The following is a 14,039-nucleotide window of genomic DNA, read 5'->3' as shown; positions in this document are numbered from 1 at the left end:
CTGGCATAATAATTCTTTGTATATAATTCCTACTAATGGATAACCACTCTGTTAACCATTCTAATCGTTGTAATCGCTTGTTGCATTATTTTGTATATTGTTAAACTTGTAGTTAATGTAGCTATATCCTCTGCGCATGTCCGATATATGGCATTGACAAGTGATCCTGATCAATCCCTTGACTGTAAATCACCTAATCAGGCCATCCGTATGGGCTGATTTTAGTTTCCTCCAAGGAGGGCAAGAGGTGCTGGCATCACCACCACCTTGAGGTCTGGGACATAGTGAGGTGAATCAAGGGGGGGCATGTAGCCAGACAGAACCCCCGCTTTTGCTCTACTCCATCTTGCCTTCCCTACGTGCTTCAGAGCACAAAAGGGTTAAAAGGAATAGCCCAGCCCTGGAATGCCTGAGAGTGCAGATGGGCCTATTTTAGCCACGGTCTTTGAAGCTCCCGGAGCAAAGCTAAGAACAATGGGCTAATTAACAGCCAGGCCTCAGACTGCCCTTGGCTAATTACCATCAGTTGATTCACCAGGACACTTGTCCCAAACAGGAGGAAAATCTCCCAGCCCATTAAGACACAAATGCCCCAATTGTCCACCTCACAAGTATGAACTACGCCCTTGAACTCCCTGTGAGAACCAGTATCAGACAGTCTAATTCAATTGGCATTTTTTTTAAAACCAAGGAAGAAGCCTACGTGACCCAATGGGTATAAAAGAGGGGTCCGGCAGACCCCTATTTGGGCTCCAATCATCTTTCCTGCCAGACAGGAGGGTGGGGGTCTCCCCAGGTCCCCAGGGACACCGGACTCCTGGAAAAAAGGGACAAAGGACTTCTTCCCGAGGGATTGAGAGGAAACTGGCCAAGCCACATTGGTAATGCAGGGGTAAGAATAAGACCTGCTAGGTATTTCACTTTTCATTTCTTTTTGCGCACATTCAACAAGTATAGATCTATGAATTTAACAAGTATAGATCTATGAATTAGAGTGTATGCGAGCTATTTGTAATCAAAGTATAAACCTTGTAACAACGGTAACCACAAGAGCTTAACTCGCTAGGTAAACAAATAAAGCAACACTGTAACAGTAACAGCAAGGAAGGGTCCTGTGGCACCTTAGAGACTAACAGAAAAGTTTTGAGCATGAGCTTTCGTGAGCACAGACTCACTTCATCAGATGCTGGTCAGATGAAGTGAGTCTGTGCTCACGAAAGCTCATGCTCAAAACTTTTCTGTTAGTCTCTAAGGTGCCACAGGACCCTTCCTTGCTGTTACAGATCCAGGCTAACAGGGCTACCCCTCCGATAATTGTAACAGTAAGAGATTAACTTGTTAGATAAATAAACAAAGTAATTGATTAAGTGGTAACCTGACTCCTCCTGTTACTGTGCAAACCTGAACACAAAACAAAGAACCTAGCTGCTTTTCAGTGGCTCTCAGCCTGGTCACTAGTGAGCTCTGCCCTGGCAGTTGAAATCTCATATCAAAACAAGGGCATAGTGGCATCTCACCTGACCATCGGCTAACAGCAAGCTGTGGGTGGTGCTTACTGTCACCCCAAGGCATAGAGGTGACCTTGAAGCTCTGCACGGTGAGTGCTGCCTCTGCAAGTAGGTGCTGTCCCCACAACCCCCACTGGCTGCAGTTCCCATGCATAAAGTGCCCCCAGCCAGCCCTGCACCTGAGAGCTGACGGAGTGTCCGCCAGCCTTCACCAACTGGACTTACTTTTTTGATCCTTTTTGCCAAGATCCTTTTTTGACTGGGCAGCCTATCCCCATGAGAGGGGTGGGACTTAGGACACAGCCTTCTCATTGACATCTCCCATTGGCTAACCTAGGCCACTCCCCACTTAATGCGCTGGCTTTCGTGAATTCCATTGTGAGGTGTCTCTCACGGTCCGTGCACCACACAAGTGTTAAGGTCTTATTGACGCATTCAGCTCTGCTGCAGTGTGCCTGGTGATGATGCTCGATGCTGACCAGCCTATGCCAGTGGGAACTCTCCTGTCCCCATAACAGAACCACCTCCATGAGAGGTGGTAGCTATGTCAGCAGCAGAAGCGATCCCTAGCACTTGTGTCAGTGCAACTCATGTCATTGAAGCACAGCTTATTCACACCCTGACCCACACAATGTATATCAACATAAGCGGTAGTGCAGACACAGCCCCTCTGGTCTACACTGGCACTTTTGTCACCAAAGCTTTTGTTACTCGGGTGTGAAAAAACACGTATCAGAATGATGAAAGATTTCGAGAGGAAAAGCCACAAAGTATCACCCCCCACTGGGGTTGAGGGGGTCATTTTCTCACTGGGAGAGCTCTCTCCTGGCAAAAAAGAGAGGCCACACAGCACACCGTCAAAGGGCTTGGCCACCTAGGCACAGCTGCAATCATTGGAAGGTGTGCTGTGTAGACTTGGGCTTTGTGAACCACAGTGTTACTCCTATGATTTTCTCACTGCCTAAAAGTTAGGTGCTACAACCCCTAGCCCTAGTCTACACTACAAACTTATGTCAGTATAACTACCTCCTTCAAATATGTGGATTTTCCACACCTCTGAGAAATGTACTTATACCAGCTGAACTTCCAGTGTAGACGGTGCCGTGTCGATGGGAAACGTCCCTCACTGACATAGCTACTGCCTTCAGGGAGGAGGGATGCCTCTGCCAATGGGAAAGCTCCTCCCAGCAACATAACTGGTATCTTCACTGAGGCCTAGTCTACACTACCAGCCGTCAAACAAAGTTACACAACTTCAACTATGTAAATAATGTAGCTGAAGTCAACATATTTAGGTCTGCTAAGTTGACAGCTGACTTTCTCCCACTGAGTTCGCTTACTCTTCTCATTCTGGTACATGATAAATACACGATAAATCGATGTAGATGCGATAAACCAACCCCCGCCGGACTAACTACTGCCCGTCAATCTGGCCCGTAGCGAAGACGCTGTTAGAGCTATATTAGCACAGCTGCACTGCTCCAAGTATAGACAAATGCTTAGTGTTATATGCCTATGTCACTTTCTGGATCCTGGTCATTATCAACAGAGCTGTAGAGTACAGTATTATTACTTAAAATAGCTCAATACTTTGCACCTGGACGCACCACAAATATTACATCAGTTTATTGAACAATTAGCTTTTGATTCCACTTGTACTTTTCCATTTAGACAAGAGCTGATAGCTGAAGGTCATATGTTGCCCCATTCAATGAGATATTCTGTGCTCTCCGAACAATCCCAATAATATAGCTCAAAAGTGGCAGACCCTACTCCTTACAGCTCAGATGTGTGTAAATATAACTATCACACATCACTTCTCACTCAGCTATGGCTAGCACGTACCTTTTGTTATCGCCCTGAATATGAGATGGCACATAGAAGAGAAGTACAATTCTTCCCTTAGTTTACCTCTTCTGTTCCAGCAGGGAGTGATTTATCACACAGTGTTTCAGGGTACAGAATCTTCTTCCTTGTGGCCTAGCTAGCTCTGCTATGTATGCTCGTAGATTGTAAATGCTCTAGGGCAGGGTCTGTCTTTTTCCTATGTGTTTATACAACAGCCAGCACACTGAGGTCAGGGTTGACAACTGGGGCACCTGCACCACAGTAACACAAATTAAGTAAATAACAACTTATTTGGGGTCAGAGCCACCCAGACACCTCCCCTCACCATATTTGCAGGGAGTGTACTGGAAGTGCAACTCTGTTCCTCCTTGCACTACCAGTTTTGCAGACCAGGCAGGTCTTATTCAACCACGCAGCGGGCTGGACTCTGGGAGCAGGGCCATGGGGGGCTGGGATCTATCTGGTCATTCAGAAGGAGTTTAACACTATATTCTTAAAAAGTGCCTTGAATACTGTCTCAGAGCAAACCGCTTCCACGCTACATTCAGGCACTCTGAGAACAGTCCATAGGTGAAACACAAATTACATTTTTACGTAAAGTCAGAGAACAACTAGAAATTATTGTTTTAATGATACACTCATGCCACTGAATTATGTATTTCTGCAAGACAGTGAAGTCAATGCAGCTGTGCCAACTTACATCATTGTTAAGTTCTGACCCCTGGTAGTTAACAACCGGTTACTCACCAGAAAACTATGCAGCCCTAGCTAAATGTATGCTAATGCTGCACCAGCTAAGCAGTAGTCACTACTGGTCACCACCACGAAATAAAGCAGTTTTCCAAGGGACATCCTTCTAACAGAGCCGTCCAGATAGACTATCTCAACAAAGTATGGTGCTCACCCTTACAAATATGTAAAGGGCAGAGTTGAAGTTTCACATTATCATTTTCTGCTATTTGAGTCCGAACTCTGCACTCTTAATGCTCTCTTAGGGACGTATCTCTACATTTAAATTAACTCTGGGGGCATCCCCACCTTCTGTTTGAGTCTCTGAACATGAGGGAGGTGACAGTGAAGCCACACTACCAGGAAGTCAGGAGGGAGCCTGGGGCCCAAGACTGGGAGAGCGCAGCATGCTGATCAGGACTAAAGGGCACCAATGAAGCTGCTGTAGAGGTGCAGGGACAGGACTGGAACAGGAGCAGACAATTATCATTTACCAGAAATTAAGGATCCCAAAGTTTGATGGAATAACTTCTTCTCACCTGCATTTTTTCAATCATTTCAAACAAATCCACAGTCTGCGAAGAGAAAAGAATGACAGAGAAAGAGAGGTGACATGGTGATGAGAGAGAATGTCATTTGTAAGAGTCCTCATGCTGCAGGGCAGAAATTATTCATCTGCTGCAGTCAGGGAGGAATTCCTCTCCCTAGACAGATGGCACAGTACTGAACAACTGGCCAGGTGCATTGTTTTCACCTTGCACTGTTAAAGGCAGAAGTACAGCCTGATCTGGTACTGGATGAGCCAAGGGTTGGGACTAGAGGGACCAGTCACATCCGAAGGACCGGGACAGTGGCCTGCTCTGTTATGTCAAGAGATAGGATGTTAAACTAGGTGGGCCAGCTTCGGCACTCACTGTGAAATACATTCTCATGCCCATAATAAACCTTGAGAGACAGACAGACAGACAGACATTGTTCTGGTGCATATTGCCTGCCTCTTTCCCCTATCCGCAGATGCTGTCGGCAGCTCCTTACCTTGTGAACAGCAGGGGTAAGTGCAGACGGGGGGTCCTGGGCGGGAGAGTCTAGGCTGTCGCTGATGCAATGCTCCACCTCATCAGATCTCCTGAAGGGAGACAATTGCCATTAGCCCTCATGCAGCACTCAGGCTGCCGATACTCACACACAGTCTCTCCCCCGAAATGCCTTGGCCTCCTCCCTCACAGTCATTGATTCCTCCTCCCCCCACCCAGGAAGAGACAAACTTCTGGTTCACGTGTCCCCTGCAGCCCCCCAGATGTTCTCCTCCTCTATTGCCTGCCACGGGCTCCCTCCTTCTGCCCACTTGCACCAAGCTTCCGTACATATCCCGTCTCAGCCTTGTGCATATACATGCTCAGCCCAATCACCTGCCTGCTCCAGGATCCTGCACTAAACTGACAAGCCAGATAGGCCCTAGATGGAATGCTGGGAAGCAAGGAGGGTGGAGTTTCCAGCTGTGGGGATGGGACCCGCTCTGGAATCAGCTTCTGAACTAGTAAAAACTGTCAGGTTTCCAAGAATCAGCCACCTTAAGAGTGCTCAGTATCTAAAAGGCTAAAAGGCCTGGGAATCTCTGCAACCAGAACCTAGAGATAGACCCACTTGTTGCAGCCTCCCTGCCAGAGCCAGGGATGGAAATATGCCTGAGCCAGGGAAAGCAAAGAAGAAAAGCCGGGGTTAGACGTCCCATTGCAAAGGGGATGAGCAGCGCAGAAGGGGGCCTGCTGCCTGGTATAGTTACCAACTGTGGCAAATCTATCATTTCTGTGGCCCCTGCTACAGGCCATCTTGTGAGGACACAAAAAGCTGCAGCCATCATGCAGACAGGGTGGAAGAAAAAAATCAAACACACTCTTCTGTCTAGCTTTATAGGGGCAATCTGTGTTGCACTGCAAGCTCATCTGACAGCAGCCGCAAGGTTTAGCCCCTGCACTCTTATTAGCAGCTATTAGACCGTCTGTGCCATTCACAACACCTTTCAAAAGCCAAAGCTGGTGTGAGAGAGAACCATTATTTCACAAGTAACAGAGGCACAGCTGGGAATCGGAGACGGGTCTTGTCCACTTTGTCAGACAAACTTGCATAGAAGACATGCACAAATAAGTAGATCCATAACTCAGACAACAGTGTGGCTCTATGTCCCCCTCTAGCACCTAAACCACAGAGACGTGTCAGATTCTCCTGCTATTTCCAAGCTAAAAGATCTGTAAAAGGCCCATGCTTTAACAGCAGTGTTCCCAGGTTCACACCCCAGAGATGCCCAAACGCGGGTGTTGTTTGTTGTAACATTTCTCTTTGCCGTCTGTGACCACCACTCTGTAAAGCAGCTCTGCAAGCCAAGAATCCTGATGACCTGCATTCCACCGCTATCTCACAAGTGTACAGGAGTAACCTACTTGTACCTAAGTGAGTTGCCAACTTTATGGAAATGGCATCCAGTCAGAATAGTTGCAACCCTGTCAGTGCCTTTGGTGTCTGACTGTGTCAGCTGACCCACATAAAGGATAATGGTATGCTTCCACTTCTATAGCTAACGTAGAGATGTGTGCTGTGCATCAGGTGATGGAAACCTTGCTAGCAACCCACACTGGAGTAAAAGAATATTTATTTATTTAAAATATTTTTACCCCACCTCTCATTTCAAATATTCGAGGTGGCGCACAATTTTTTTAAAAAAACAAATATATATAAACAGATTTAAAAATATAAAACTCCAAAAGGACATAAAACCTACTAAAACATCTCAAAAGAATGATTCAAGTTACACGAGGGTGTGAGGGAACCTAACCCTCGTGTAAATTGAGGCACTACTATATTAACCAATAAATACAGTGGTTTATATATTGACATGACAACAGTTACTCCAGGCTCCTTAGGCTAACTTTTTTATCTCTGCCCTGGGATATTCGCATGGCACCACCATTAACATTGTTTTGGTGCCAGGTTAAAGCCAACTGTTTTACTCAGGCTTTTATTTGTATTTGAGTTTGTGTGTTTGTAAGTTTGTCAGTGGTTGATTTATCACGTCTACATCATAAATTGACGTAGACATGATAAACCAATCCCCCCTGGATTGATTGCTGCCCGTCAACCTGGCTCATAGTGAAGACACGCTGTTAGTGCTATAGTAGTACAGCTGTGCTTCTCCAAGTATAGACAAGTACGTAAATCGACCACCGACAAACACACAAATTCAAACACTAATGAAAGCCTGAGTAAAAAGGGTGGCTTTAACCTGACACTGAAACAATGTTAATGCTGGTGCCATGTGAATATCCTGGTGAAGAGATATAAAAGAGATATAAAAGTTAGCCTAAGGAGCCTAGAGTAACTGTTGTCATATCAATATGTAAACCACTGTATTTACTGTTTAATTTTGAATATAACGTGAATAGAGTAGGGCCTCAGTTTGTGTGAGGGTTGTGTTCCCACACACCCTCATGTAACTCGAATTCCACTTAAGTTGGGGAACGTCTTGTCTTTGCTCCCTGGCGGAACGCATGTTCTGCAGCCGGGGAAGCAGCAGGAGCACCTGGAGCTCCTTTTGAAAAGGAAATCCTGGGGCTGGGGGTGGGAGGGCAGTTGGGGAGGGTTAAGCCTGGCAGTCAGCTGGGGCTGTGGGAGGGGTGCAGGGGTGTTAAACCTGAGGGGGGTTAGGGCTGCAAGGGGCAGGGATGGAGTTGAGCTGGAGCTGCATGGGGGGTGGTGGTTGAAACAGGGCAGGCGGGGGTTGAGCTACAACCACACACGGGGTGGTGATCTGGGCCACGGTGGGTGTTGAACTGGGGCAGGGGGATTGAGCCAAAGACGCGTGCAGGGGATTTGAATCAGGGTGAGGGGCTGAGCTGGAGCCACGCGTGAGGGGTGGTGAGCCAGAGCCACAGCCAGAGCTGGGCACCAGGGGGGTGACCTGAGCTGTGCACAGGTGGTGAGTGGGGTGAGGCAGGGTTTGAACTGGGGCCATGCAGGGCCGGGAGGGTTGAGCCAAGACAGGGAGGAGCAGTGTTAACACATGTTAATGCAAGTTAGGTGCATCCTGAAATTGCGCATTTCAAGGGTTTACTATATTCATTTTTTTAATTTTTATTTTTTGTACTTGGTTAATGGCAGCTGGTCCTTTAAAGACCAGGGCCAGGCAAACAGAATGCATCTGAGACTGCCAGCACTGCATGGGAGATTTACACTGTGCGCCCAGAGAGCAGATTACTCTGCCTGTGTAGGCTCCAAAGGAGGTCAGAATTGATTTAATAAACTCATCTCTCTGGAAAGAAGGCCCATTCTTAAAGGTGCAAGATAAGCACATTGGCAGGACTGAATGCTTCCTTTCTTTTTAATGCTGTATAGCCCCTGTATAGCCACCTGAAGATTCCCAGATTCATCCTAGCTCAACAAGGGTGAAAAGGTGTTCCCATTCAATGGCATTTCAGGGGCCCCTCTGGCTGAGTCCCAATTCTGGCTCCCACATCATGAACTCACCACCAAGCTTTGCACGCAACTGTGAGCTCTTTGGGCCTAAGACTGCCCCTTATTGGGAAAATGGACAATGACTAGCATAGTGAGACCCCAATCTTGGCTGGATCGTCTAACAAGAGCTTCAGCAGCAAAATCACCTACTTCACTCTACACACAGGGTAAACTGTAATAAAGGCATTGCAAGTGGGCGGAGGGAATTTAAAAAAAGAAAAATCAGAAGACAGGACAAAAATGGGACTTATACTTTTTAAACAAATTCCATTCTTGTTGGGGGAGGCTGACTCATGACTTTTGAACTTGGCAGTATTGCAGACCCACACGTCTGCTCTGGTAGAGCTATTGAGCTGAAGAAGTGGGTCTGTCCCACAAAAGTTCATCACCTAAGAAATTATTTTGTTAGTCTTTAAAGTGCTCCATGACTGCTTTTTCATTTTTCTGCATATGTGTACGTTGGAGAATGAGTTGTATGTTCTTTTATCAAGGAAGGACAAAGTGTCACAGGCCAATCAAAGTCGTAAAGGAAACTGGGCTGGGAAAGAGAAGTGGCAGTGGCTCAGGAAAGCAGAGGCCACGCTATATTAAAAGTGTCTGATAACTGACTAAGCTCATGTCACTTTTTAAACAGATATTTCTTTATGAAGAAGAGTATCTTAGTCCTACAGCTGCACTACGTCTGAACTGAAAATCAGGCACACACCCCTGGAATTATTCTCACTAGCCACTGCTTACTTTTTAAAAAGAAAGGCAGGTAGGCAACTCTGACCTGCAGTGTGCACTGCTATTCCAGTCCTGCAATCTCCACATTCAGTCCTGAAATCCTGTGGAAGACCCTTTGCAGCCCTCTCAGCTATCCATCTCCACATATGCTCTGCCAGCGATTCTGCATCCTGAAAATAAAACCTGCACATTCACTTTGCCAGGTGCCACCAGCCCTTTAAATCCCCTTCTACATGTATTTGTAGGAGTGATGTGTTGCTCTCTGAAGTGTCTGAATCCTCATGAAAATATTCTCATGGGGTTCATGGTTGAAGAGTGCATAGGGGTATCTTGACAGCTGTTCTTGGGGTTAGAAGTCCAGCCCAGAGCAGAAACAATACCATGTCCCTTTGGTGACTAATCACGTGACCATGAAGAGCAAATTACAGGTAAGTCAACGCAATAGCTCTGGCCAGTGTTTGGCAAGTGATCCCTTGAGTTGAAGTACGTTCTGAGGGGCCGTTCCCTGAAGCATTTAGAAGAATCACCCAATGCAGGGAACTCACAACCAGAAAATAGGTCTGAAGCAATCAAATAAAACATTTGCTGAGAATCACTCGTCTTGCCCTGCAGCAGCCCCTGCTGTTGCAGTCCTGGATCTCTCCCAGGGCTCAACGCAGCCAACTGGGGATGTGGTGAGCACAGCTAAACTCATTATACCTCTGACCATGTCCTACTCACAACACCGGGGCACGCAGCAGCTGGAGCTTTCCATTCCCCACCCCTGCATCACAGATTCATTCCTGAACTCCACGGGAAAGACAGTGAGAGAGCAGTAGAGACCGTGAGAGCAATTAGCTGCCACAGTAAGGCTAACACTCTAGCTGTTCATTCTTCATTCCTTGCCTAGGATTTCCTGCAAATGCCTCTATCTCCTCGTGTCCTGGGAACAGACAAAGGTGGTCTGCTGGGTTGCCTGGCCAAGAGGCTAAACTCTCACTCCAAACCCTGTCATTTGGTCCCCTGCTATAGTCCAGGATCTGCAAGCACAGCAGGTGTTGTAATGCTCTGCTCCAGAAGAAGTCCTGAGGAAAATGCACCAGTCCTCAAACACCCACCGCCATCTACGGAAACATCAGAACTGGAGAAATGCCTCTTCTCCTAAGGAGCAGGGTGGGAAGGTAAGAAACTGAAGTCTCAGCCTTTGAGGCAATCAGCCACTCCCCCACCGCATCCCATACTCCACCCAGGCCTGGGGAAGCTCTCTCCCTGCTGGAAAAAGGAGAGGACGTTGTCCCAGTATCAAAAGGATGGAGATGAGGCTGGTGTGATGGAGCAGAGATACACAGGTATATTTCCCTGGAGGTGTCCCTCTCTAGTTTTAAACCCCTCCCACAGCTTCGAGAGGGGGAGCAAGGGGCCAATACAGATACATACCCTCCATAGGCGCCGAAGGTGAAACTGCGCTTCCGAGAAAACATTCTCTACTCTTCTCTCTGCCAAAGGTGGGTTCCTGGCTCTCCTGCTCCAGCTTCCTCTCCTCCTCTCTCAGCTTGCAGCGGGGCACAGACTCACCTCTCAGTCTCTGGAGGCAAGGGCTCCCTCCTCTGCCCCCCAACCCCCAGCTCCCACCTGCTTCTGCACCCTGAGACACACTACAAATGAGAGAAACAAAAGAGCTGCTCACAGCTAGGGCCGGGCATGAGCCGCCTGAGGGCAGGAAGCTCCTGAGGAGTCACTGCGGGACACCCTGTGAGCAGCAGAGAGAGTGGCACAGAGAAACAGACACATGAAAAACAAAAGGCAGGGAAAGAGCTGACATTAAGATGAGGTGGGGGGGACTGTTCCTTCTCCATGACTTGAGGAGCTCAGCTCTCCCCGCACATTCTCTCCTGCCAGGCTGTTGAGATGAGGACCACAATGCAGGGACTCTCAGGTGGGAGCAAAAGGGGGAATCTCACGATCAGCTGACCCACTACCACCTACAGAGGTTTCAGGGGTTCCCAGAATGTTCTGCCACTGGGTGAAAAGGCAGAATCTGACAGGGGAAGAAGAGTCCCCTATTTACTCCCTGTGAAGCAGGCACTGTCTCCCAGCCAGCTTGACACATCCTGTAGGAAGAGAGGATGCCTGGAGCCACGCTGCCTCCCAATCCCTACTCAGGGAGGGAAGGATCATAGCAACCCTGTGTAGCTCCAGCCCTCTGTTGTGAATGTCTTCCTGTTGAAGCATGCAAGATATTGCACACGTCTGCAGGAACAGAAATCCTAGGGCCTACCCACTTTTCTTTGCCTTCACACTTTGCAGATTCTCCATCCTGTAGAGACCAGGATGGGGGTGTAACAGGGCATGCCATATGCATTATGAAAATACATTTATGATATGAGTATGTCATAACTGAGATGTGTTTTATGCAAGACAGCTCATGTAACAAATCATTGGAAAGGCTTCTATCTGCTAAACATGGTTACCCCATTAGGATGCATGCAGCATTTTATAGCTGAAGTTAGAAGTGACCTGTGTATCTGTAATTGCAAATTTGCTGGTTTAGGTCAGTCCCACTGCTTACACTTCAGAGATTGATGGTCCATGAGCAAGAGTAAATAGAGCTTAACCTTCTTGCAAAGGTGTAAATCAGCCTGTGAAGTACAAAGATGGGGCCTTGCAGAGACACATGACCACGTCACCTGATCCTGGATCCCACCTTGAATTCTGTACTTTTCCACAAGGAGCTGGAAGTGGGTAAAACTACAGTATCAAAAAAAAGGACTCCTGCCTTGCCTTGTGGGGACTGAGGTAAATCAGGTCAGTTCTCCTGGGTACCCCATCCAAGATGACTGCTGGAACCAACTAAGTCTGAACTGGAGGAAGGAACTGGGTCCAGGCTGGAAGGGTGTCTGGCTGTGAAGAAAATTATTACAACTCTATTTAAGGGCGAGAAATTATTTTTAATCTATTTTTGGTAAATATAGCTTAGACTGTGTACTGCTTTGTTCTGTTGACCACTTAAAATATACCTTTTCTTAGTTAATAAACTCATTTTTGGTTTATAATATAGCCCATTTTATGTTATTTCTAATGTGGTGGTGAGAGGCAGAGTACACCTACCTTCACCCAAAGGAAAGAGTAAAACTTCTTTGAAATTTGGGTTTGTACCCCACAGAGGGGTGAAGAGCTGCAGTACAGCTCTTAAACTGAATCTTCCCAGAGCTGTTCTCAGTGTCTGTACCCAAAGCTGGATGTGGCCCTGCCTGTGGGCTTTGCTAAATGTGGTTGGAGAGCCTGCCTCAGCAGGACCAGATGAAAAGGGGGCCCAGGGTGACAAAGAAAGGGGGGTTCAGGGGTGTCAGTGCACTTCAGATGACATCCCAGGGGCCATGATCCATCATACACACATGGTTGTGTTCACCTACCTGTGGCCCTGCTGCTTGGGGACCTAGAGTCTGTTCAGATCAATTTCTTCTTTGCCCCTTCTCTCCCCCTTGCTGTATAAATCCCCAAGCCACAAAAAGGCATAATGCTCCATCACTTCTTACTATCAAGACCTGCGACAGCAGACACTACAACTGGTGAGCTCTCTCTCTCTCTCTTATCCTGTACTACTTTAATCACTGTGCAAGAAAGAAAGAGAGGGAGTCGCAAGCACTGAGAGAGAGAGATGGAACAAAACGGGAGACACACAGAGGCAGGTTGAAGAGCAGAAAATATAAGAAAGTTACTGGAGAGAAGAAAGGAGCAGAGAAAATCAGAATATAGGAGAGACACAGAATATGGCTGCATGTACCACAGACAACTACATGTACCAGATATAGATGGGAAGAAACAACCAAACAAACCAAACTGGGAGGATTATCACCTCCCACTGGGGCCATAAGTGTACCAGCGTTGTTCTATTGCCTCCAAAATGTTCCAGTCATGACAGGCCAGGGGAATTGCAAGTGTCCTGGCTGTGCATCACTTTCCAGGTCAAGCACAGATTCACACACACACACACACACACCCCATGCCCCCAGCAACTCCCATTAAAGCTACCTAGCGAGCCTTCCCAAATCCTCAGAGGAGCACCTGAGGCATCACATGCAAAGAAGAGCTGAACAGGCCGGCTGGAAGCTTTAGGACCCTGCAAGAACAGATCATGCCTACACACTACATGTCCCTCCATCTCTGTAGCTGGCGGGAGAGAGGAACTGTGCAGGCACAAGAGGGGAATTGCTGCGGGAAGGAGAAGGGGGGATTAGCTAAACTAGGCCAAAAAAAAAAGCAATTGGGAAAATGACATTTGGATAAGTGGTGCCTCTCTGCACGCTGGGAGCCCACCCACCCGTGCCCTCACTGTGAGCCAATGCGCCCCGGTGTGCACGCCAGGCTGTCTCCTGACTAGCTGGGTGCACTCCTGCAGCCGTGTCACTGGGCAGGTCTGGGGCTGCATGGCTCAGGGACGGGGCCGTGCGTTCCGGGTGGGCGTAGGTTAGAGCCGGGAAGGTTTGGGGCTCCTCTAACACGACCGCACCTCGGCACCATCAGCCTATTCCCTGAGTCACGGCGCGAGCCCGGGGAGCGGCGCACAGGCCCTCCCGCAGGCCGAGCAGGCGAGCCCCGGGACCGCGAGACCCTGCCCGGGCGGGAAGCGGCTCCCTCCGCGCGGGCTCACACTAGGCAACTCCCGCACGTCACCCGGGGGCGGCCACGCGCAGAGCAACGCACAAGCCCCCCGCACCTGCCGCTACGCACCCGCCGGTGCCC

The 14,039-nt window shown here is 48.1% G+C and overlaps 1 protein-coding gene across 10 annotated transcripts in view; it reads right to left on the bottom strand.

Annotated features, from left to right (window-relative positions):
- LOC142017172 (rap1 GTPase-activating protein 1-like) overlaps nucleotides 1-14,039 on the bottom strand; it is a 77,910-nt gene that overhangs the window by 63,520 nt on the left and 351 nt on the right. For 4 of the 10 annotated variants that reach the window (XM_075001942.1, XM_075001931.1, XM_075001906.1 and 1 more), the window contains exons 2-4: nucleotides 10,734-13,508; nucleotides 5,121-5,211; nucleotides 4,625-4,660 (exon numbers count right to left, since the gene is read on the bottom strand). In XM_075001942.1, coding sequence (XP_074858043.1) covers nucleotides 4,625-4,660; nucleotides 5,121-5,211; nucleotides 10,734-10,777 — 171 coding nt within the window. In that variant the 5' untranslated portion in view covers nucleotides 10,778-13,508. Of the gene's footprint in view, nucleotides 1-4,624; nucleotides 4,661-5,120; nucleotides 5,212-9,363; nucleotides 9,488-10,733; nucleotides 13,509-14,039 lie in introns of those variants that run through there. The other 6 variants (XM_075001882.1, XM_075001899.1, XM_075001875.1 and 3 more) reach the window with 6 other exon arrangements.

The sequence above is a fragment of the Carettochelys insculpta genome, chromosome 1 (assembly GCF_033958435.1).
Source record: "Carettochelys insculpta isolate YL-2023 chromosome 1, ASM3395843v1, whole genome shotgun sequence".
Lineage (NCBI taxonomy): Eukaryota > Metazoa > Chordata > Testudines > Carettochelyidae > Carettochelys > Carettochelys insculpta.
This window is presented reverse-complemented; position numbering and strand designations above follow the sequence as displayed.